Consider the following 23,849-nt stretch of genomic DNA (forward strand, 5'->3'; position numbering starts at 1 on the left):
GACTTTTCAGAAGCAAAAAACGATTTTTTATTTTTATATTCGACAGTAACTTTTTTGTTTTTTGAGCTACTAAAATATGACCTAAGAAGAAAGTGCTTAGAATTCACAGCATTTTCCGAAGAGTTATTGAAAAACTGGACTAGGGCTGTATTTACTGAGATAGATTTCCTTTACGCCCTCAAAATTACAATAAAAAGTCCTTTACGCCCCTCAAATATACGTCCTAGGCAAGTTACTCAGGTCGTAAGTCTATTTTTATTTTACAAACCTACAAAACCAAGGTAATAAATAACAATTTACATAGTTTTATAAGTTTTCATAGGTCGTAACGGAACACCCAAGTAAGGTATTATGCAAGGGTAAATTGATAATTTAGCTTAAATATTTAATGTTTTATGGTATTTGATATGTAATATACTATTTCTTTACATATTTTAATGAATTATGATATTTTAATTGAAATAAAATGATTTTTCGAAGCTTCATAATTTAATGCACACAATTTATAAAACTATTATTTAAGCAAGCAGAAGTTTTGATATCTTCGAACTAGAAGATACCATTTCCGATACAAGAGCAAATACAAAAAATAAACATTATGACGCTTTTAAATAAAACTTCATATTAATAATGTCTACTTTATACGAAAAGCCGAAACCAATTTAATTTTATTTATTTATTTAATCATTATTATTGTTTCGAAAAACTACAAATGGCGGACTTAATTCCATAGGGCAGTCTGTCAACCAGTTGACCTTATGATAATGCAGATAGGATAGAATTATTAGGGACAAACGAAAACCAAACGATAATTATTCTAAATTCTAAATAGATTAAACATTGTTATTCATAATAGCTTGAAATTATGTTATTGTACTTGGTACAAAAGTAGAAATATTTGGTAAGTAAGATTACAAGTAGGAAATTTTTCATTCCAGTAAAGTTCATCCACTTACTCCTACACAATATCGTTTTTAAAAGCCAATTATTTTTAATATAAAAATATAACTTCGAAAAAAAGTGCATTCACGCTTTTTAGTACATTAAGTCTCAACTGACACTATATTTTCCCATGTTAAGCATAAATATTTTTCCTACTAGTTATACTTTATTAGCTGATCCAAAAACTTTAGAAACTATACTTATTTATTATAATTGTTACAGTCAAAACTCAAAAGTTTTGACCAAGGGCGTTAGTCAAAATTCCTAGGAAATCATTAAAAACAATTGTAAAGTGTAGCATTTGTGTGATTTATGCATACAAAACATATCGGTAGTCGGGTAATAATGACACCTTATGGTTCTACAGTAAGGTGACTTCTTTTTCTCATCTAGTTTTTTCATTTTTTAAATTTGTATGATGACTATCCTAACTTAATTAGGTAATATGTAATTTTATGGCATGTTTTCATTTTCTTAAATCATCTTATAATTATCTTTTACCTGACAAATACCTAGTTTCTTCAAATATGAGAAATAATAAAAAATCATTATTACTTTACCCGATGTGGATAGATGTCATCATTTTATATGTACAAATCACATAAACTTTACACTCTAAAATAGTTTTATTACATATTTTTGATGATTTTTTCTTTCGTTTGTTCTAAACGCACATACTTAAATACAATAAGAAACGTCTATAAAATTGACCTACTCAGTTGTTATAATGTCCTTTCTTTGTAGATTTTTGAAATATTGGTTTAGATAATCTAAGGGCGTAAAGGACAAATTACTTTACTTTGGTATGAAAATTTTAGGTTGTAAAGGACAATAGATTATACTACATGTATATTATACGCCCAAAAATTTGTGTTTACTTGTTCTTTACTACCATGTTAACTGTACTAAAAAATCAAATGGTATTTACATCCCAATTTTCACGATGAATTCTGTTTAGCTCATCAAATATGATGGGTCGTAAAGGCACTTTTTTTGAGAATTTCGACAAACTAAATATACAGATCGATAGAGAATGAAATTCTGAGTACAACTGTATAAAAAACTCATTTTCGGTATTTTGTCCTTTACGACCTTTGAGCCCAGAGGTATCGACATGTCATTGACTTGCCCACGTTATTGACCGCAGAGGATAGTTTACACTTTAAAGTAATTTAATACGCGACAGCAACTGTTTAGGACATGTGTGAAAAATTTGCATGTCGCTTGCTCTTGTGTAAAAACCGCAGAACGGATAAGGATGTGGTTTTGGGTGTTTTGTGCTCGAAGCGAGACAGTATTTTTATTTAATTATATCAGTAGGCATTATATGCATGAATTTATTTACAAGTAATAATAAATAAATATCCTAAAACATTTTACACTACGCCTGTAGCCCCAAACTAAGCAAAGCTTGTACTGTGCGTATTAGAAAACGGATACAAACATACTTAAATACATTTTTTGAAAAAAAATAAAAAGGTGGCTTTAGTATGTTTGTATGTTACTTACTACTATGTCATAGGACGAGCTTTGTTTAGTTTAAGGGCTATAATAGATGGTTCTGTGTAAAGCGCCCAAGAATATTGATTAAATACTAGCTTTTGTCCGCGCCTTCACCCGCGTGAAATTTAGTTTGTCACAGATCGTCATAAATTATAGCCTATATGTTATTCTGGGTTATAAAGAATAATACTGTAGTTTCATCAAAATCAGTTCAGTAGTTTTTTCATGAAAGAGTAACAAACATCCATCCAGACCTCTAAATTTCGCATTTATAATATTAGTACGATTACTACAATTATGTATTAATTACACAATATTCATTCTTGACATAAATATAGCATCATAAACGTAAAGAACGTGGTAATGAGGAAGATGAAAATAAATAACAGTGTTAAATCGTTTCCTCTTCAAACCAAAGTTGTGTATGAATTGACTCAGTTGTTTGGATTTGAGTCAATTACGCGCGAATGCACTAAACGTCATCGTCCGTGACTCACGTTTTGTCTTGGATTTTATTTTTAAACTTTCTTTCATCGGGAAATAAATCGTTTGAGTTTATTTCAGCTGATTTTATTGATAAAACAATAACAACCATATTAAATTATTAGTTACAACATGAAAATACAAACTTACGTGACCTACGCTGTAAATATACAACAATTTGCAATATTCTGTTGTTTACGCCAACAATTAACTAGGTCAGATAAGTTTCCAGCGATGCAAACCCTTTGTTGCCGCGCGAACATTTGTCAAACAACGTCACATGTCACGTGACCACACACAAACAATAGAATTCTCCTTTTTTTTTTCAAAGTAAACATTCCACAACAAACAATCCGCATCGCTGTCCTTCAAACGTTAATTACATAATCAGCATTGAACTTAGCGAGGAATGTATAAAAACAAGGAACTACGCAACAACAACACATACCGGATCATTTCGTATTCGTACGCCATGGAAAAAACTTGTAAAACTCATGCACACTCAACGTTCAGTTTTCTTTACCATCGTCCATATTTTATCCGTCATTTGGGCGGGAAAGCATTGTTGTTTTTCTGGTTTCCCTCTAAAGTTAGACGCAGGTCGTCCGCACATACAGCCTGGCGTGACTGAGACTGAGTCGCCATGTCGCGCTGGCGCGGCGCCAAGCCCGCGGTTTGTAAAACTTTGGATTGGCGCCAATGGCTCATTCGTTGTCGTGACGACTGGCGAATGTCGCTCCATTCACTGGCTGATAACGCGGTTTATTTTGTAAACAATGCGCCGTAACGTTATCTGCCTGGCGGATTTGATAGTGTTCGCTAATTAACGTGTTTGTTTATGCGATTAGCCGATCGACTACGTTTTCGAACGTTATTCTATTTTGTTTTTGTACTGGGTTATTTTTGGGTTAGTTTAAAAAGTATAATTTCACTGGGCGTCAATGACGTGCAAATACTAAAGTACTCGTACGATGATAGCCATTACGTCAGTTTTAGTAAGAAGAAACTTTCCAGAATATGTTGCTTCAAATAAAATTACATTCTTCTTCAAAGCTTCCAACCAGTTACCAAGTACTAATCACAGATCCTAGTGTGGTTCATGAGCCTGTCGGACTAGGATACGCGGCGTGATAAAATCTAATTTTTTTATCAGAAAACCATATAACATAGAAAATAGCGCGCATTCTAGGACTACTGATTGAGGATTGTTGACAGCTATGGATCACGGCCAATGAGGGCTATCGTTTTTATACTTAACAGTTGGCACCCCTGGCGATTGACAGGACCTTACTCTACAGTGGCGCCATCTTGATGAGTGCAAATGCGATAGTCCTCCTACCACTTTAGCGCTCACCAGTTGGTGCCACTGTCTTCGCTACTAAAGCCTGGTCCGTGAGCACGTAGAATTTTGTCCAATGACCCCAAGCCCATCCTTATCGCTCGCGCGTAATTATATTGCTGTCGCGACTGCGCGACGGGCGCCCGCAGTGAGTGTGCGAGCGCGACAGTAACCTAATTACGCGCGAGCGATAAAGATGGGTGGCTTGTGGTCATTGGACAAAATTCTACGTGCTCACGGACCAGGCTTTAGCAAGTGACAGGAGCTTAATCTACAGTGGCGCTAACTGGTGAGCGCTAAAATGATAGCCCTCATTGGCCACACATCACAGTTTATAACTCACCAGTGTTGTTAGGCTGCCGGACATGCGGCGCGTGCGGCGGGCTGGGCGGTGGCTGCTTGCTGGGCGTCGACGCGCCCGAAAGCCCCGAGTTGCTTATGCTGTAACGATAGTTACATGAGACTGTGAGCTTCGCGGGCGACGGTGATACCAGAGTAAATACAAATGAGTAGGTCATCTTCATAGAAACGTACCGAGCGCGGTTTGTATGTGAGCGCGCCAATGCGTATGCGGCGCGCTCATATACACTGACAAAATTTAGCGGGGATTATGTATTTGTGGGTGCGCCGAATTTTGTCAGTGGGTGCGTGCGCGCGGCATACGTATTGGCGCGCTCACATACAAACCGCGCTCGGTGCGTTTCTATGAAGATGACCTACTCATTTGTATTTACTCTGGTGATACGGTCGGGAAGAATGCTTGATCGTTTTGGTCTAGTAAGGTTTATTCAATGACTTGGGTAATTCTGGTGGGGTCGTTTAACTATTGGAACTTTGTATTCGATCATTGACTTCAAGAGCGCTTTCACATTTAGGCGATTTAGCAGCACGACAAACGCGCGACTGACGCGCTGCCGAAAATTTCATACTATGTGACAGCGGAGGCATGCCTTCACATTATAAAAACGCCTCTGCCACGCTGCAGTCGCGCTACTAACGCCTTAATGTGAAAGCGCTCTTAGGCGACTTTAGCAACACGATAAACACGCAACAGTCGGGCTGCTGATAATTTCATAATATACGACAGCGCCTACAATGTGAAGGCAAGCGTTCGCTGCTGTCGCGCTTCTGACGCTTTACGTGAAAGCGGTTCTAAGTCCCACCACTGCGTGTAGCGGACCTCCACGTACGCATCTGTTTTTTGGAAAAATGAAGAACACCACAAGCCGGATGGCCTACACAACTCATAAAACTATTTTTTTATAAGTAGGCTTTTAAAAAGAGCTTTTACACGTCCCAGTGTTACTTCCCTTTCACTGCTTCGGGACAAAAATAGGCCAGTGCTGAGAAGCAGCGCAAGAAACTCAGGTCACTGTCAGCATCGGAACGGTGTTCTACGTTTTTCCACAAAACAGCTTCAGTATGCGGACATCCATGCGCGGATTCTGCTTTACACAGGTTCCGCCAGGTTTAATATAGTTAATTCAATGAATAGCTATTTTATAACCCATTGTGACTTCAGCAAGGTTACATAGAATTCATAGACAAAAGTTATTTTATTGCCAAGTCATTGCACCAACAATAACATACGATCAAACAGTCTTGTAAAGCGTTGATGAATAAAAATAATCGATAAAAATGAAATGAATGCAGAAATCTACTTCAATTTCAATATTTTGAGTTTCAATTGAAGTATGGAAAACGTGAAAATAGCAAAGTTATCATGCGATAAAACAAAAAGACGTGCAGTACAAATGGAAGCAAGATGATGACAATCATTTTACTTCCATTTAAAATGTGGATATATTACAGATCGAAATAAATTTTAGATTGTCAAGAACAATTTCTAATGTTTTATTTATTAGAAAAATATGAGAAAATTCCATGATGATTTTGGTTAGATGTAGTAAACCCTCACCCAGTGACTTTTCTTAATAAACTTCCAGTTACAAACAATTTTTTAAAGTTATTTATAATTTAAAATTCCAATTGGAAGTTTTCAAATCGATGGTTACATGCAAAAACGAACCCACTAAGCCCAAAAGCTAATGCAAGACATACTTTTTCATACCAAAATATTATGGACTTTACTAAATCCATAATAAGCCTGGGTATACGCAAAAGCAAATTATTCTCTTTCAGAAAAACTAAGCGTTACTTATTATCTGTTACTGCTTTGTCATTAGAAAACAGTTTTAACTTGTAAACCCTATTACCATTACATAAAGTCGCATTCAGCAGTAATAGCCGTGGGGAGGTGGTCACGGGAGGCGTGGCCTATTGGACACTCCCATTTCCCTTCCCCCACCGCATACCGCAACCGAATACGAGTCAGTATGTATTGTTCATTTTACACTTATGGAAGAGCACAGATAGGAACGCGAGTAATTAGTAGTGTGCTCAAAAACTGCAATAATTGTATAAGACGACGGGTCATTTAACAAAACTGTGCGCCTTGCGTGCCATGTAATATTGTGAATAACATACTTTTAAAATGATTGGTAAAGTGCGGTCGCCGAGCAGATAGAATTTCGTCCAATGACCCCAAGCTACTCACCCATCCGTATCGCTCGCGTAAATTATATTACTGTCGCGACTGTGCGACGGGCGGCCGCAGTGAGTGTGCGAGCGCGAGAGCAATATAATTACTCGCGAGCGATAAGGATGGGTAGCTTGGGGTCATTAGACGAAATTCTATGTGCTCGGCGACCGGACTTTAGCAGCTAATTGAGCGTTCCTAGCTGCGCGCTTCTATGAGTGTTAAACCTAGTACTATGAAGCCGTGAGCCTCAGAAAACTATAGCAAAACGTGTCCAAAACATCACAAAATTTTCTCCCACGCGACAATTGGAAATTGTTCTCGTAAATAAGATTGATAACTGCCAGTGGACTGACCTATTGGTCGATGCTGCGGAGTTATTGAGCAAGGAACTAACGTTAGGCGAGCTATTGCCGACCACCGCCGTGGCGGCCCGAAGCGCCATCGGCTTAACCGGCTGCAATACAACAAACATCATTTACTATGGTGAAACGGATTAGTTTCGGGTTCGTTTGGGATTTATAGAAGAAATCTACGTTGAAAAACTAAATGCCAGTCTGATTTGCAAGAGTTGCTGGTAGTCTCGGCTATCTCTTTCGCCCGCACTAGTATTAAGCGTTAGAAAGAGATGGATATAGCCTCAAATACCGATACGTTTTACAGAGTAATTGCGCAAATTTGAAGTTGAGGTATTGAAAGGATTGTGATTGATAAAAAAATGTTTTTCATTCCATTTTAAAGAATTGCAACTGTGGCTGTGGTCAAATGTCAATATTAATTAGACTAATCAACTAAAATATTATAGAAAATAATAATATGAGAGTCAACGGACATACCAACTTAATTACAGTAAAGGTCAGGTCATCATTATCAAGGTATTTTTAGTCAGGGCAAAAATAAAATACTATACGCCACGAAAGACGTAAACAATGCCACGTCACAGCTTATCTTTTGTTATTTATGATTGAACAGATTTATAAAGTGCGTTATTATTATTACTGAATAGAGAAAAACGAACCCAAAATTAACCGATGTAGGGTATAAAATTTTGAAAATTATCCACATCAACACTCCACATAACTACAGTCAACATTAAAATTGAAGTTTGATGGTAAACTGAGGTGTAATGGAATGATGAGCGAGCGAGACGGGTGTACACTCACTTTCGCAATGACTTCCTCTTTCTTTTTCTTTTCTACGTCTATGGAGTCTGTTGAGTGATTGTGGACTTCTAGCGCTGGCGACGTGATTGGACTTGTTGTACCTGGAAACAAATTTCACATTATCATCATCTTCTGTAACCTTGTAACCGTAACCTTGGAAGCTCAAAGTTGCACAGCGTGCTATGGAGAGGGCTATGCTCGGTGTTTCTTTACGAGATCGAATCAGAAATGAGGAGATCCGTAAACGAACTCAAGTCGCTGACATAGCCCGACGGATTAGCAAGCTTAAGTGGCAATGGGCAGGGCACATAGTACGCAGAACTGACGGCCGATGGGGCAGCAAGGTTCTGGAGTGGAGGCCGCGTACCGGAAAACCCACAAGGTGGACCGACGACATCATAAAGGTAGCAGGAAAGCGCTGGACGCAGGCCGCTACCAACCGGGTAACATGGAAAGCATTGGGGGAGGCCTATGTTCAGCAGTGGACGTCCTATGGCTGAGATGATGATGATGATGATCCTTAGTAAATTACTGCCCGGTCAAGTTGACTCCGCACTTAGTTCCCGTGACGTCACATCGACGCTCTGGTACGGACGAGGCGAATGCGAGGAGGTGTGCGGGTGAGTGCGAGGGAATCGCATTCCGACGAGGTGCGCAGTTTACTACACTCGCGAGCCAAGGGAAGGAATCACCCCATTCGTTTTGAGTAATCTTTGTAGCTAAACGACTATGAAGATTTAATTAAAAATGGTACCAGTTTAAAGGTTACATTAAAAACTTTAACTTGATACCATAGATAAGATGGTCGATAAGAGTGGCAAACGGCCAAGGAATGTTATCGTAAAGCTACATAGCACAATTATACGTGATAATTTGTTAGCGGCAGTCAGGCTGGCTAAGGGTGTCACTTCGGATCAGCTCAACATGGCAGGCCCACCACAAAAAATATATCTAAATGAGCACTTAATTTTAAAGAACAAACAATTGTTTCGTGAGGCAAGGCTGGCAGCCAAAAACTGTGGTTTTAAGTACTGCTGGGTCAAACGCGGAGTCATCTTGGTGCGTGAAAACGATACTTCGCCGGCTTTTGCAGTTCGTCGTCAAGAAGATTTACAAAAAATTAAAAAAGAAGCAAAATAATAATTTAATGACACTGTTACACTTTATTTGTGAATTATTATTACTATTTTTTTATGTAAAGTTACCTAAAAATCTTAAGTTATGTGGTACATCAAGTGCTCTCTCTGTGTGTTGCATTGGTCTGTTGTTTTGCGCTGTCCGTGCAGGAACTCGTCCGTGCGGCGATAATTATCAGTGTACCTCCGTGTCGTTTTATGTTATGCTGATTAAGTTATTAATAAGAAATTATTGCGAAATGTGTTTATACAAATCTGATAACTGTTTTTATAAAGTGAAAAATAAGTGTCACTCGGACCCAACTGTGAAACTTCGTATAAGATTCCAATATTCATTTGTCGTAAGTACCTGCTTTTATTGTCCCACTCACTCTGAATACGTTAAATACTCCATTTTCGTGTTTTTACACATTAATTTGTTTCTAAATAGTATACCAGATTTACAGTTATGCAATTTATTATTGAAAATAATGATACACTCTTACATAGCATTAAATATGAATGTTTTAAAAAGTACCATAGTGCTGTACTCGTATACATTTTTCCTTACAAAACATATTATTATTATTATCAATGTTTTTGTACCAAGTGCGTTTTTAATAATTTTAAAAGGTAATGATTCATTGTTCATTCTTTCGAAGTATATCGTTGGGGTTATGACTGCTTTGATTGATTTTTTACACATATTATACTGCAAAGAAAGAAATGGATTTTACTCGGACTGCATGTTATTAAATCAATCTTATCTCAATGATGCGTCAGCATTTCAGATTCTAATTTTTTATTGCAATATTATGTTATTTGTTGTGATTGTAAGCAAGAACACATTTTCAATTTATTATTGCACAAGAAATTTAATACTTAAGGATAGTTATTTGCAAAATGACTAATAAGTTATCATTTTACTACCAGAATTGTAGGGGATTACGCACAAAGCTAAATTTATTTTTTATGAACGTTTTATCTGAGTCCTACGACATTATAATTTTAACCGAGACCTGGCTTATATCCTCCATAGTCGATGCATCAATAATTGATAATCGGTATACAGTTTTTCGTTGTGATCGCGACCTCGAGGCGACTGGTAAAAAGGATGGTGGCGGTGTACTGGTGGCCGTGCGCCGCGGGCTCTCAGCTCGCCGATGTGAAATGGGTCAGGGAAGTACCGGCGAATCCGTCTCCCACACCCTGTCACCTAACATTGATTATATTCTCTTAAGAATACCATCGTGCACAAACAACCGCTTTCATACAATATGTGCCGGTTACATACCCCCCCGCCAGTCTTTGCAGACTTATAAGAATTTTTTCAATGCCGTAGAAAGCTCCGTCTCACAGAGCTATATAGATAATTTTTATGTTATTGGTGATTTTAATATGCCATCTCTTCAATGGAAATTAAACAGTGACTCAAGTGCGATTCCTGTGCTAACTAAAGATAGTGGTGAGATTGATTATTGCATTATTAACTTTTTGTCATACCTTCGATCATATCAATTCAATATTAACAAAAATAGCAGTGGGAATGTTTTGGATCTATTTATTTCAAATGCGATAGAATGTACTGTAGAGACTGTTCATAGTCCGCTGGTACCAATCGATAGTCATCACCCACCCTTTTCGGTAGCTGCACAACTTAATCTAAATCATACATCTATAAAAGAAAATAAAGCCCCAAGATATAGATTTATTGAAGGCGATTACCATGCAATAAACACTGATATCATGGCTATTGATTGGCATAATTTACTTGATTCTCTGCCGGCTGAGGAAGCTGTTAATTTATTCTATGAGCATATATATCAAATTATTGCTAAAAACATTCCTTCAAGGCCAGTGAAGTCTAGAGAATTTCCAGTATGGTTTAGTCGTCCACTCATACATATCTTTAAAAATAAGGAAAAGGCGTGGATTCAGTGGAAGAAATATGGTAACCTATCTGACTATGAGATTTTCTCCCTTTACCGTCGCAGGTTTAAAGATAATGCCAAACAATGTTTCGATAATTATATAAAGACTGTGGAGGAAAGTATACGATCTGACATTAAAGCTTTCTGGTCATATGTTCACAAGTTTAACGAAGTTGGTGGTGTACCTGAGGTCATGAATTTTAACGACACAAAGGCTGATGATCCCGAACTAATCTGTAACCTTTTTAATGATTTCTTTGGCTCCGTCTTTGAGCCCAGTTCCTTAAATGGCTTTAATATTGACTCATTGCATGCAGAAAATTGTAACAGTAACTTCAGATTGTCGGATGTTACCTTCTCACGACAAGAAATAATTAATATATTAAAGGCATTAGATATTAGTAAAGGACATGGACCAGATAATATTCCCCCTATATTCTTCAAATTTACGGCCGAAAATATATCTGTCCCATTAGTCATACTTTTTAATAAATGCATGAACGAAGCCACTGTACCGCAGGCCTGGAAAAGTGCTAACATTACTCCTATTCATAAAAATGGGTCCAAAAATAATGTAAAAAACTACCGTCCTATTTCTCTTTTGTCGGTCTTGGCGAAGGTCTTGGAAAGGCTCGTCCACAACGCCATTTATCCTCAGTTACATACTATTATCTTACGACAGCAACATGGATTTGTCAAGCAAAGATCAACTGAGTCGAATTTATTGATTTTTAGCAACTTTTTGTTTGAGAGTATGGATCAGCGCGTTCAAGTTGACGCCATTTATACAGACTTTTGCAAGGCCTTCGACAAGGTTGACCACGAAATTCTCCTTCAAAAGTTGGCCTTTAACGGAATTAGGGGGGACCTCTTGCGTTGGTTCCGGTCATATGTGGATAATAGGACTCAGAGAGTGGTTGTCAGGGGTTACAGTTCTGGTAGCAGTGTGGTTACGTCTGGCGTTCCGCAGGGCTCCATTCTTGGGCCGCTGCTGTTTGTAATATTTATAAATGACATAGATCAATGCTTTAAAAATTGCGAGTTTCTGTTATATGCAGATGATCTAAAAGTTTTTAAAAAAATTTATAACTCAGATGATTGTCTTAGCCTTCAGGCAGATTTGAATCGTCTTGTTGAATATTGTGGACTAAATAAATTACATCTTAGTATTGAAAAGTGCAAGTCCATAACATTCACAAAAAAACTTAATGTTACTAACTTTACTTATTCTCTTGGCAATACCACCTTAGAGAAAGTTCAAAACATCCGTGATCTTGGTGTATTACTTGATTCTGAACTTCATCTTGATAACCATATAGCCAAAATTGTCAGCAGGGCTTACAAAATGTATGGGTTCATTATGCGTATAAGCTGTAACTTCAAAAAACCGAGCACCTATTTACATTTGCTTAAGAGTCTTGTGAGGCCGCAACTGGAATATGCCACCACTATCTGGAATCCTCATTATAATAAATATAATGAATTGATCGAGGCGGTCCAAAGAAAGTTTTTAAGAAGAGTTAATTACAAATGCCGGCTGCCAAAATGTTCGTATAGTGACTCATTAAATAGATACTCTTTGCAAAGTCTCCAGACACGCAGGATCATGCTTGGTTCAATGACCCTATATAAAATCATTCATAATTCCTTTGATTGTTGTCAGTTAACAAATGGTATATATTACCAAATTCCGAGCCGCTCTGAGAGAATACGTAGTATGCGTCCGCATAAGCTCTTTTATTTAAAAAACACACAAACTAATGCAGGACAACGTGCGCCGTTTTACAGAATGATGTCGTTGTATAATCATTACCTTTATGAGGAGGATATGTTTTCCTTAACGCCGAGCGCATTCAAAAAGCGAATTATTGAAAAACTTTAATTATTATTATTTTGTGTACTAAAACTTTGGAGTGGGTCTGTAATATGCATGCTTACGATTACGATAAAATTACTTAATGTGACTAGAATTTGAAAACTAGAGAAACAGATTAGACACTTGAATGCGTGGGGTTTCATTGTTGTTGTCCGATTCAGTGTTGGTACTCTCTTGTTTGCCGCAGATCGTTTACAGTTGGTTCTGTAAGGTATCATGAAGTTCCATGTGGCCTTTGCGTTTTGTTGACACTTTCGCATTTATGTTATTAGTAGTGGTAATTTATTAAGTATCTGTAGGGTGCGTACATTGCATGTTCATTTTATTAAACTAGGATAACGGTGTTGACTGTCCAATTAGTCTGTATATTTATTGAACTATCTTAAGAAAAAATATGTATTGTTCAGTTGTTTGTTTTCCTAAATAAATTAAAAAAAAAAAAAAAAAATAGATGCATAAATAGTCATTAAGTTCTTCAGATCGTTGGGAACAAAACACAAGATGGTGATTCCATACTTTTGCTCGTAAGTAAAGACCGGGTTGTATCTCTAAATGACCAGAGGCGAAAGGAAGGATTTGGCCAACCCTCCCGCGCTGCTTAGACGGGTTGTGGGTTACGCATTTAGATTCGCATGTTTACAACTAAAATAAAATCATCAATGGGTTATTTATTGGACATTTTAATGCATCTTCCCACAGACTATCGATATCGATCGATGCATGTGGATGCCATGGTCTGTTTACCACACAGATTGTAGAAATCTGTATAGGTAGGTAATGTTTTTTTCTATTTGCCTTTTGATGAGTAGTCTTTAAAGTTTATCTTCTAATTAGAATAGTATTGTATGAAATACATACACTGCTCTTAAGCCTAGGCGCAGGCCACCGACTTTTAGTTGGCCGATTTAATTTGTATGAAGAATCCGCCGATACCAAATCGGTGCAATGTGCGCACTTTCATACACGTCCATACTGATTAAAAGCCTTTTTTTTTACGGGGAAAAAATGCGTTGAATCGCATACCTACCCTGCGGGGAAAAGCCTGACCCAACTATCGTCTGTAGTCTGCGGTTAGGCTAAGCCTAACCCCGGCTGTTAATCAGTATGGAGATGTATGAGAGTGCGCACATTACACCGATTTGGTATCGGCCGATTCTTCATACAAATTAGAATCGGGCCCAACTATCGGCCAACTAAAAATAGGTGGTCTGCGCCTAGGGTAAACATTTTTGATTAGCAAAATGCTCACCTGATAGCATACTAGTGGGCGATCCTCCAGAATCGTTACTATTATTACTATCCGTGGTAGCAGACGAAGGCAAGCCCACGCCGCTCAGTTCAATCTCGTCTAACCCTCGAATATCATCGTATATGTACTCATTCTCCTCGAAGCCTGGCTCTAGAGACGAGTCTATATAATATTCGACATCCTCTTTTATCCTTCGTATCTGGAACAAAACAGATCAATCTTGAATGACTCCGTAGAGTAACGATCACACATCTAGGACACACAAACTAGTGATGATGATGGGATAGTTGTTTAATATTATTAATATTTTTTTAATTTGTTATCATTTACATGCCTCATGCCTCTATGAAGGAACTAAGCGAATATAATCTTAGTAAATTATCCAATTAATAGATATTTTAATACTATTTCTACTCACACAAATATTAGAATATATAGAACTACTACAACACAATATTACGACTTCCTACACCGTTGCAGAGCACAACACCAAGTGATAAACACAACAGAATGACTACAGCTGTTTCCAGACAATAATAAAAAGATAGGACTCAGGTGCAAGTGCAAGCTGATAAAAATGGGATTTGAATGAAGTAGTTGTAATCACCTCTCGCTCTTACGGTATAATAAAAGAGAGAGATCGACAGTTATCTGGGACGCATTTTCAAACGCGCATCATTGTTTTAGTGCATATCACGTGGACTGATAGTAATTATAAATTAATTATATTAGTTTTAACAAGAGAAACATATATTGAGAGTTATGAGTAGGAAACTACTTTAGAAAATTATTGCCATAATATCACCGGGCGCACAAAGAACGGAAGCAACCTTATCGACCTTAGCAGTCGTGTTTTTAAACATTCTACGAGGCACGGACCTCATTTTTTATGGTAGTGAAATTAGGTATTTTTCATGAAACATAAACATGCATTTTGCACACTGATAAACAACATCTTTTATAAAATGAAATGGCATCCGCTGTGTAATGTATGGATGATTTCAATTGATGGTTAATCTGAATCTATGTTTGCAAAATACTTGATATCTGCCATCACAGATTATTGATGGCAAGCATGATCAACCTATATCATAGGTATGAGTAGCTATCTTTTTACTATCAATAGTCTACATATTCTATCTATCTAATAAGCTCAATGTAATATTTTTTATAATAAAAGATGTTGTCTACCACAGCATTACATAACATATATGAAGTTAAATATAAATTACAATACTCAATTTCATATTTACTTGTTGTATATAGGAATCGTTTCTAGGACAGACCTGTTCGACTTCTACAGACATGTTGTCAAGCATTCGGAGCAAGGTCTCCAGCTTCTTTATGTGAAACCTGTGCTTTTCGAGCTTGAGTTTCAGCTCCTCCATACGATCTTGCTTTTCCTTATCCAGTCGTTTTTTCTTACCAACTACCATTGACTCTATTTCAGACTCAAATTGATCAACCTGCAACAAAATAATGAAAGGTTAGTGGGACTATAATAGTGCAATACAAATCTATATCTACTAGCTATGCCTGCGACTTCGTACGCGTAAAAACCCATTATCGCAACATTTTTTATTGTTGCTCTGCTCTTATTGATAGCAGCGTGATGTTGTATAGCCTATAGCCTTTTTCGATAAATGGGCTATCTAACACTGAAAGAATTTTTCAAATCGGACCAGTAGTTCCGGAGATTAGCGTGTTCAAGTAAACATACAAACTAACTCTTCAGCTTCTCACTCACTCATCACGAAATCTCGGAAACTACAAGTGCTAGGTGTCTCAAAGTTTGCATGGGGCTTCCATTTAGAACGTAGGTGCTCACTTAGACGGGATTTTACAAAACTCTACCCCTAAGGGGGTAAAACGGGATCTACGCGTACGAAGTCGCGGGCGGCCGCTAGTTAAAAATATTCTTTACATAAAAAAGTCGTCGTTTTGGTCAAGTCGTTCGTTATAGGACAAAGGCTTCCCCTAAGGATTTCCCTAACGACTGGTCTTGCGCTACCCGCATCCAGGTGCGTCCTACGATATTCGTGAAATTGTCGGTTCACCGAGGAAGGCCTGCCTACACTACAAAATATATTGGTGTGGAAAATTGGTAATTTTATGAGAGTACCCTCTATGAGGTATCTATTACTGTCGCCTATAGGTCAGAATGTTAGGTTCACATGATTAGTGCATCTTGCCTTTCCAGAAGAATAAAACGATAATTTAGTCAGTAATATACTCTGACAAATAATACAATGCACCTAAATTCATAGAATTTTACACAGCCCCGGTGCAATGAACCCAGTTACAGATTCTTGTAACTTGTACTGAATGCAATTCAATGTAAAAATTCACATATTTGCTTATTTATCAGGTATGACTAAGCCCTTGAACGACTTTCTGCCAAACATCAAATAGAGGGCTCCGCACTTGGCATACTTCATACATTTTAAATTAGCAAATAAGGCTTTACCCCGAGCTTTTACAGTGTCCGTTAGTATTTATGCTCGGTCAAGTGGTACATACTATATTATTTAGCGTCTCACCTGTAAATTAAGTGCATCGATAGACGAGACCAGCCACGCAGACATTTCCTCTCTTTCTTTTTGAGCCGGGTCTAGCTTTTGTGCCGCCCCTAACCCTTCTTTAGAGTATGCCTTTGTTTTTGTCTCTCGTTCAACTACTTTAAATCTCTCCATTTGCTGAAACAACAACTTTCTGTTAGAAAAATGGCATAAATTATTGTAAATGAGTAACAAAACAAATAGTATTTTATGTGTAGTTTACCACATGTGGTGGAACAGTAGGTATGACACACATAGGAATCTTTTCTGCATATTATTTACAAAACAAGAATGTTTTTTAAAATTATAAAGAGCAGGAAAGTAGTTATACATTGATATTTAGTATTAATAAGGCATTATTGGAACAATATGTATGAGTATTCTGCATAAATTTTGTGCCTAAACAAAACTACAATTTATCTAGCACAAAATATGTTGTTTATGTCAACAAAGTTGTATTTCAGGTTTGAGGAAATACAAGCTGAATGTGTGCCTAGTTTACTTGATCAAGAACATACAATAACACATTATTTCCACTGAGATAAATTAACCTAGTAATTATCAGCAACCAGCCTATTGTTATTGTGATAATTTTAGATTCATGAGGGATAAAATGCATTTTCTATAAGCACAGTGAAATAAACATAAAATACACACTATTGGTTAAGTATATGAATCAAATAAGAATGCAAGGAAGAGGAAAACATCTTAAAATACCGGATAAATGGTAGTCTTAGCAAACTATGATTATTACATTAACACTAAAAGGTTTCCTTACGTGATTTGCCCAATAAGAAAATTATTCATTTTGAAATGCTAATAGATCATAAATTAGCTATAGTTAACAATCCATAGCAGAAAGAAACAGTGACAGAATTATCAAGAAAAATTAGATTATTTATTCAACGATATTCAATGAATTCTGAATTGATTATGGGCAAAAAGTTAATGAGCACTCTCACACTACTAATTACATAGTAAAGGTAATAACATGGTAAATGCTCTGAAAAATACCTTATTAAGTTTATTTAACTGGTTTTATCAAAATGTAAAATTAATAAATGTAAAAACTAATTAAGATGTTTTTGTGTGTTATCAACATTCTGGTTGATTATCAATAATACCACAAGTAAACAATTCATAGTAAAATTGTATCGGAAACATTTGATGGATATCTAATTGATTTCTTATTGCTTTCAAATTGGATATTTACTCACCGTTTCTATTAGTTTCCTATATTCTAAAAGTGTACTCTTATCCTTAATCTCCCCGGAGGCGATCCACGATTTGATCTGATCCCGTAGCCTCTGAAGCTTCTTAATCTCTTTCTTGAGATCCGCCTCATACTTCTCTTTCTGATTACTATTTGTAGCATTGTGAACCTTCTGCCAGATGTCCTCAAACGTCTCTACCCCTTCCGTTACTTTTTTTAAACACCTGTCTATTTCACCTGCAAACATAATTGCATTAATGATCAAGAAAAACCTGTTCTTATTGTGACAACAACACGCGTGACAAACATTGTGCGTGGACGCGGTACTAATATCGATGCAGCAAGATAGGGTTTCGAAATAGCCTTCTGCATGTCCAAGAATACTGTGAAAGCACGTATGAGAGCGCAATCATTCAATATTCATAACAAATTACACAAACAAGAGATATTTCCTAGCAACAGCATTATTTGACGCATCCAAACAACGGCCTGGCCATCATCATTGACTCCAGCAAGGTGGAGAACTCGTCAATCTGACAATAATGCTCTAGAACACGTACCTACATCGGTTGGGGTCAATCAATCTCTAACCTGATAACATGATAAGTTACCTTGTAATTTCCTTGTCGCTGCCATAGCTATTTACACATATGGACGAACGTTCCGTACATATCCTAAACATACAAACTATTTACAATAAAATGCACAAAAATTATTGATAAACAGACAAACTACACATCTGAAGCTTTGTTCGATTCCAAGATGGCTACCATGGCTACCGTACACCGCTCGTTCGTACTGAATAATTGTGACTGAACGCATCCAGGGCGAATCACACAGAATTATCCAGCCTCACGCCTGGAATGGTAATTAGCAAGGAGCTTTCATAAATAATTATAAATTATAGGTTGTCACTAATAACAACAAACTTCAAATTTTTCCACAAAATGATTTTATGTATGTCGCGTAGACCATCAAGTGCGCAGGCGCAAAAAAATAATAGAATGAGGCATAGACAAAAAATGTGTGGCGAAAATAATAATGTGTAAACCACTTTAGAAGGTAGGAAAACAAAACTTTCCAAAAATATTCAATAGAATTTTCAAATGAATCATTATACTAAAATAATTCAAATAAAGTTTCGATACAACATTTGTTTTCCAAGATGTTTAGAATAGAAAGAAATTATCTTGTAGAAAAAAAAAAAGTAAGTAATAAATGTCTCTTAATTTTCATTTGGTAAAAGTACCTAGAAGTTTTAAATAAATATTGGTTGTTTCCTATAAAAAATACATTAAGGATGATTATGAACACAAACAAAGGTTTGTCGAATTAAGACGATGATGTGATTGCACCTTAAAAAAAACAAAATGATTGTCTTTGCCATAACCTCAAAACCGTTCCACCTAGTTCGTTGAGATGTCGTGAGATGGCGCTATTTGGGATTAAATACATCAAGCTACATACCTAATAAAACTAGATGGCAGGATAAACGTGTGATGTTTTTTAAATACTAGCATTATCCCGCGGTTCCGCACAAGGAGATTATTTTAGAAAATTAATTATACGGTTTCTTCTTTTTCACACTATTGGGCACACAAACAAAAATCTTACAACTAAATATAAAATTCAGCGTCTTATTTACCTACTTTACTTGCTTAGGCGTATTCTTTTGAATTAATGTTAATGAAATTAAAATGTTTTGTTACAGGGTGATCTCGTTTTGTTAATGGGTCATTAAAGTAGTTATATTACCTCTTTGTTATCATTTTAACGACACGGTCGTAAACCGGGGACTCGGATTTATTGACCGTCTCGTTCCAAACGACCGATTTCAAAGGCCTACTGGACAGTGGTTATGTAAGAGGTGTTTTTAAAGAGCTCCTAGCCCTTAGATTATTAATCTAAGTCCTAGCCAAATAATGCTGATTGTTTGAAGGAATGAGCAGCAGCATTAGGATAAAAATTAGCTTTTTATGGACTTGAGTTACGTGGTAATTTTTTGTGGCTAGAAAGATGGTGCTACCGCAAAAATGCCCAAGTGTGTGTACTTAGTCAGTCACATTGATTTAGTGGTTGTAGTTAGATAGACCCCTGATACTAGTGTTCTCCAGGGTTTGATTTACAATTTGATAAATTTAGGTATGTTGTAACGTTATCGTGGGAGTTGTGTAACATTGTCCCTAACTAGTTTTATTATCTTTTAGGATAGGACAATTTATTTATTTATACTTGTTGTAAGTAAGCACTGTACAGTGGCGGACCTAATGCCAAGTGGCATTCTCTACCAGTCAACCACAATAGCAATGTCCTAGTCAAACTGGTATCAAATTACTTTTATGTGTGCCATCCGGAAATTGAACCCACAACCTCCGATACCTTTCAACTTTTAACAGTAGGCTCGACCTATTATTTACGGGTGTGCTACTGAAAACCAAAGACAAAGACTATGACCATGTCGTAGACATTTTAGCTGCATCCTTTTTGCGAAAGTGTAGAAGAATTGATCGATTAGCAACTGCATACAATAGCAAAACATTAGTTGAAACAGTCCACACGCGTTGAATATTGATCGTTGATTTGCCCCACAAATTGCTTGTCCACCTGCTAGTACTTATTTATTATTATTTCATTTCTTATACAAGCAGCGACTCCATAACAATCATCGTAAGTGTTATGCCAGTGTGCCTACCTATTTAGTTTTTATGGGAAAGCGCAGGTACTAAGACGCTTTATATTATTATGCTTATGTTCATTTGTAAGTTCAGAACGAATTCATACAGATTAAGTACATTTTTTTTGCAATAGGTATAATCAATTGCTATTGCTAAAATCAATTTGAATCCAGTCCAGTCCAGGAATGCCAGACTTGCTCTTTTTCTTTCAGTTCTCTAGCTAGAGGGTGTATTCCGTTAGTAGGACTTCTTGAAAGTCGAAGATAGATTAAGTAGGTCAGTTTAATTTATGACGGAAACGGCCGTAAAATCAATCGAATTTCATAATAGCCATGGTTCTCAGTGATTTATTTCGAGCGACCCATCAGCTTCAGCTGTCAATCAACCATTGTTCATGGTATTTCCTCATTAACATGGCTAAAGCATAGTAAACTAATAGCTAATAGTAAGTACTACTGAAGGTCGGGTTCAAACATAACGGACGATCGGCACGCGAGGTACGGACATCACATTAAGCTTTACATTTTTGTTGCAAATTAACCCCTATTACAACTGCACAAGATGTCACAGTGTAAGCTTGATGTGCTCTCGTCTATATTTTCATCGAATAAAGTAATAAGCAATTTCCCTCCACCTTTGAATCGGTACTTTTGGGTGCTCCTTTGATTGTAATATTTGTAGTGCTTCCAAAGCAATTTGTTACAATTTTCTGGTTGAAAATCAGGGTGAGGTTTACGTTTAGTGGATGACACAATGACATAATGATGATGGATATTTCTGTAGGCAATCATGGAAGTTATTTGACCAAAGTGACTGACATAGCCCGCAGAATCGCTAAAATTAAGTGGCAGTGTGCGGGGCACATGGCTCGCAGAGCTGATGGCCGCTAGGGCAGAAAAGTTCTCGAGTGGCGACACGAGCCGAAAGAAAGACGTAATGTGGGCAGGCCTCCTAGGTGGACCGACGATCTGGTAAAGGTCACGGGAGGTGCCTGGATGCGGGCGGCGCAGGACCGGGCGTTGTGGAAATCCATGGGGGAGGCCTTTGTCCAGCAGTGGACGTCATTTGGCTGAAACGAACGAACTGACGATTTAACTCTATCTATTAAATGATGGAAATGTATTTTAGTTACTCTACCTCTAACTACCTATTTCAGTTGACCCTTCCTTTCTATGTTGTGGTTGTTAAACTAATTCACCGTAATAAAACCCTGCTTTCAGAGTTTATGACCCGCCATAGACGTCTAACGGTTCCTTTTAATACAGGCAAAGCCACGGGTAGTCGCTAGTAATTTTCAACATTAACGACCACACTAAAGATACCTATTAGATGTTTTTGTATGTAAAGTTTACACCATACTGTACTATCGGCAACCTTAACTGCCCATTGCCGGCCATGTCGTCGTCTCGTTCTATCGCCAAGAATCGCCATTTCATGAGAGCGAGTGAAAAAACGGAAATGGGTAGCTGGAACTGTGGCCGATACAGCAAATGTCGGCAGATAGTGTGATGTTTAAAAAGTTTCAGGTCTATATTTCAATAATTTTCTTCTAGCACCTCTAATATTACTTATGTTCATAGCTGGGCATTAACTCGTTAATCCGTTAATCGTTAATTAACGAAGTTAACATTTCTATTAACGGATTAACTTTTAAGTTAACTTTAAAAAATGTTAACGGACTCGTTAACTTCCGTTAAATTATCCTAAGTCCGTTAATCGTTAATCCAGTACCTACTATTTACCAAAAAGATACAGCAGGCACGCTGAAAAACGCTAGAAAAACGCGTTCTGACAAGTACGTTCGGGCTTCCACCCGATCACTAACGACACTTGTTTTAGTATGTGTGGGACAACTCTTGCAACTGAATTTAAGACCAGTTTTCCCCAACCGATTGAGCTGAAATTTGGTATACTTATGTAAATACAATGACAATGCAATGTTATGGTACCATTGAGCTGGTCTGATGATGGAGTCATGAGGTGGCCATAGGAACTCTTAAATGAAATGGCGGCATCGCATCGAATTTGGGTTCGTTGGATTTGTCTTTTCGAGCACTTTAGTACTAGATGATGTCCAGGGTCCTAATGATAGAGTCAGGAGGTGGCCATAGGAATTCCTAAACGAAACGGTGGAAACTTATCGAGTTTGGGTTTGCTGGATTTGTCTTTTCGAGCACTTTGGTGCTAAATTGTATTGTAATTGAACCAAGGCTCTGAGATTGAGATACTACTAAAAATTATAATAATTAAAAAACTTTCTTAAAAACAAGCTTTTATTCTGAAATGCAGTTGTACTAAAACGAAAAAAATAATTGTACTTATGCAAGGTGCAAATAATTTCGAAAGCTTGTAGCGCAAACATAAAAGAGGAATAAATTCCATGCGCGATACAAGCTTTCGAAATTATTTGAACCCTGCATACAATTTTTTTTTATTATCATGTGTTAACGGATTAACGATTAACGTTAACTTGCGTTAAATCTTGCGAAATGTAACGTTTTAACGTTTAACGAAGTTAATTTTTTTATTAACGGTTTAACGATTAACGAAGTTAACAATTTGATTAACGGTGCCCAGCTATGCTTATGTTCAATAAATATTACAATAATATTTGCCGAATGGTGGAGTAGGCATGAAGGCCTGCCCGTTCAAACAAGTCCCAGTTATCACCTCGCCAATCGTGACTATGTTTTTAGCCGCCCACGGACAGTACTTTGTACTCGGTATTAGTTCAAATATTTTACTTATTTAAAATTATATTTAATAAGTAGGTACTGTAGAGGCCCCAGTAAAATTTTAACACTATTTTGGTTAATAAAATGCTTTTTTCATATTCTGAAAATTTTATGTGGATTTCATTCACTAAAAGGAAAAGAAGGTGTCAGTATTGAAAAATATTTTAACAATTTAAATTGTACTCCAATATAGATATTTTATAGATAGAGAAAGGGCCAGTTTGGCTGTGTCTTTATAAAAAAGCAGGAATTCGAGCTTTGTAACGCATTTTGGGAAATTTTTATGTCCAGCAGTCTGCATTTGCTGAAACGATGATATAGAAAAGGTTTATTACCACACTTGGGCATTTCACACCATGGTGCTATACGGGCGTGGTGTGCTGAACCGCCCCACGCCTAGGTGGCAAGTTTTTTCGAAATCAGAATGTGTCCTTTTGGCTTCAATGACGACGGTAAAAGAAAATAAACTCTGACATCTTGTAATGTTGTGAATAAGTTACTATTTGCAATTGGTAGGTAAGTAACATA

At 37.0% G+C, this 23,849-nt stretch overlaps 1 protein-coding gene across 1 annotated transcript in view; it reads right to left on the reverse strand.

Annotated features, from left to right (window-relative positions):
- The window catches only part of LOC135075462 (CCR4-NOT transcription complex subunit 3-like), a 23,760-nt gene extending 4,849 nt beyond the window's left edge, over positions 1 to 18,911 (reverse strand). Inside the window, exons 1-8 of the mRNA XM_063969902.1 lie at positions 18,523 to 18,911; positions 17,916 to 18,148; positions 16,681 to 16,836; positions 15,427 to 15,606; positions 14,141 to 14,339; positions 7,970 to 8,070; positions 7,163 to 7,263; positions 4,611 to 4,708 (exon numbers count right to left, since the gene is read on the reverse strand). Coding sequence (XP_063825972.1) covers positions 4,611 to 4,708; positions 7,163 to 7,263; positions 7,970 to 8,070; positions 14,141 to 14,339; positions 15,427 to 15,606; positions 16,681 to 16,836; positions 17,916 to 18,148; positions 18,523 to 18,547 — 1,093 coding nt within the window. The 5' untranslated portion in view covers positions 18,548 to 18,911. The remainder of the gene's footprint in view (positions 1 to 4,610; positions 4,709 to 7,162; positions 7,264 to 7,969; positions 8,071 to 14,140; positions 14,340 to 15,426; positions 15,607 to 16,680; positions 16,837 to 17,915; positions 18,149 to 18,522) is intronic.
- Between the last annotated feature and the right edge of the window lie 4,938 nt (positions 18,912 to 23,849).

The sequence above is a fragment of the Ostrinia nubilalis genome, chromosome 10 (assembly GCF_963855985.1).
Source record: "Ostrinia nubilalis chromosome 10, ilOstNubi1.1, whole genome shotgun sequence".
Classification (NCBI taxonomy): Eukaryota; Metazoa; Arthropoda; class Insecta; order Lepidoptera; family Crambidae; genus Ostrinia; species Ostrinia nubilalis.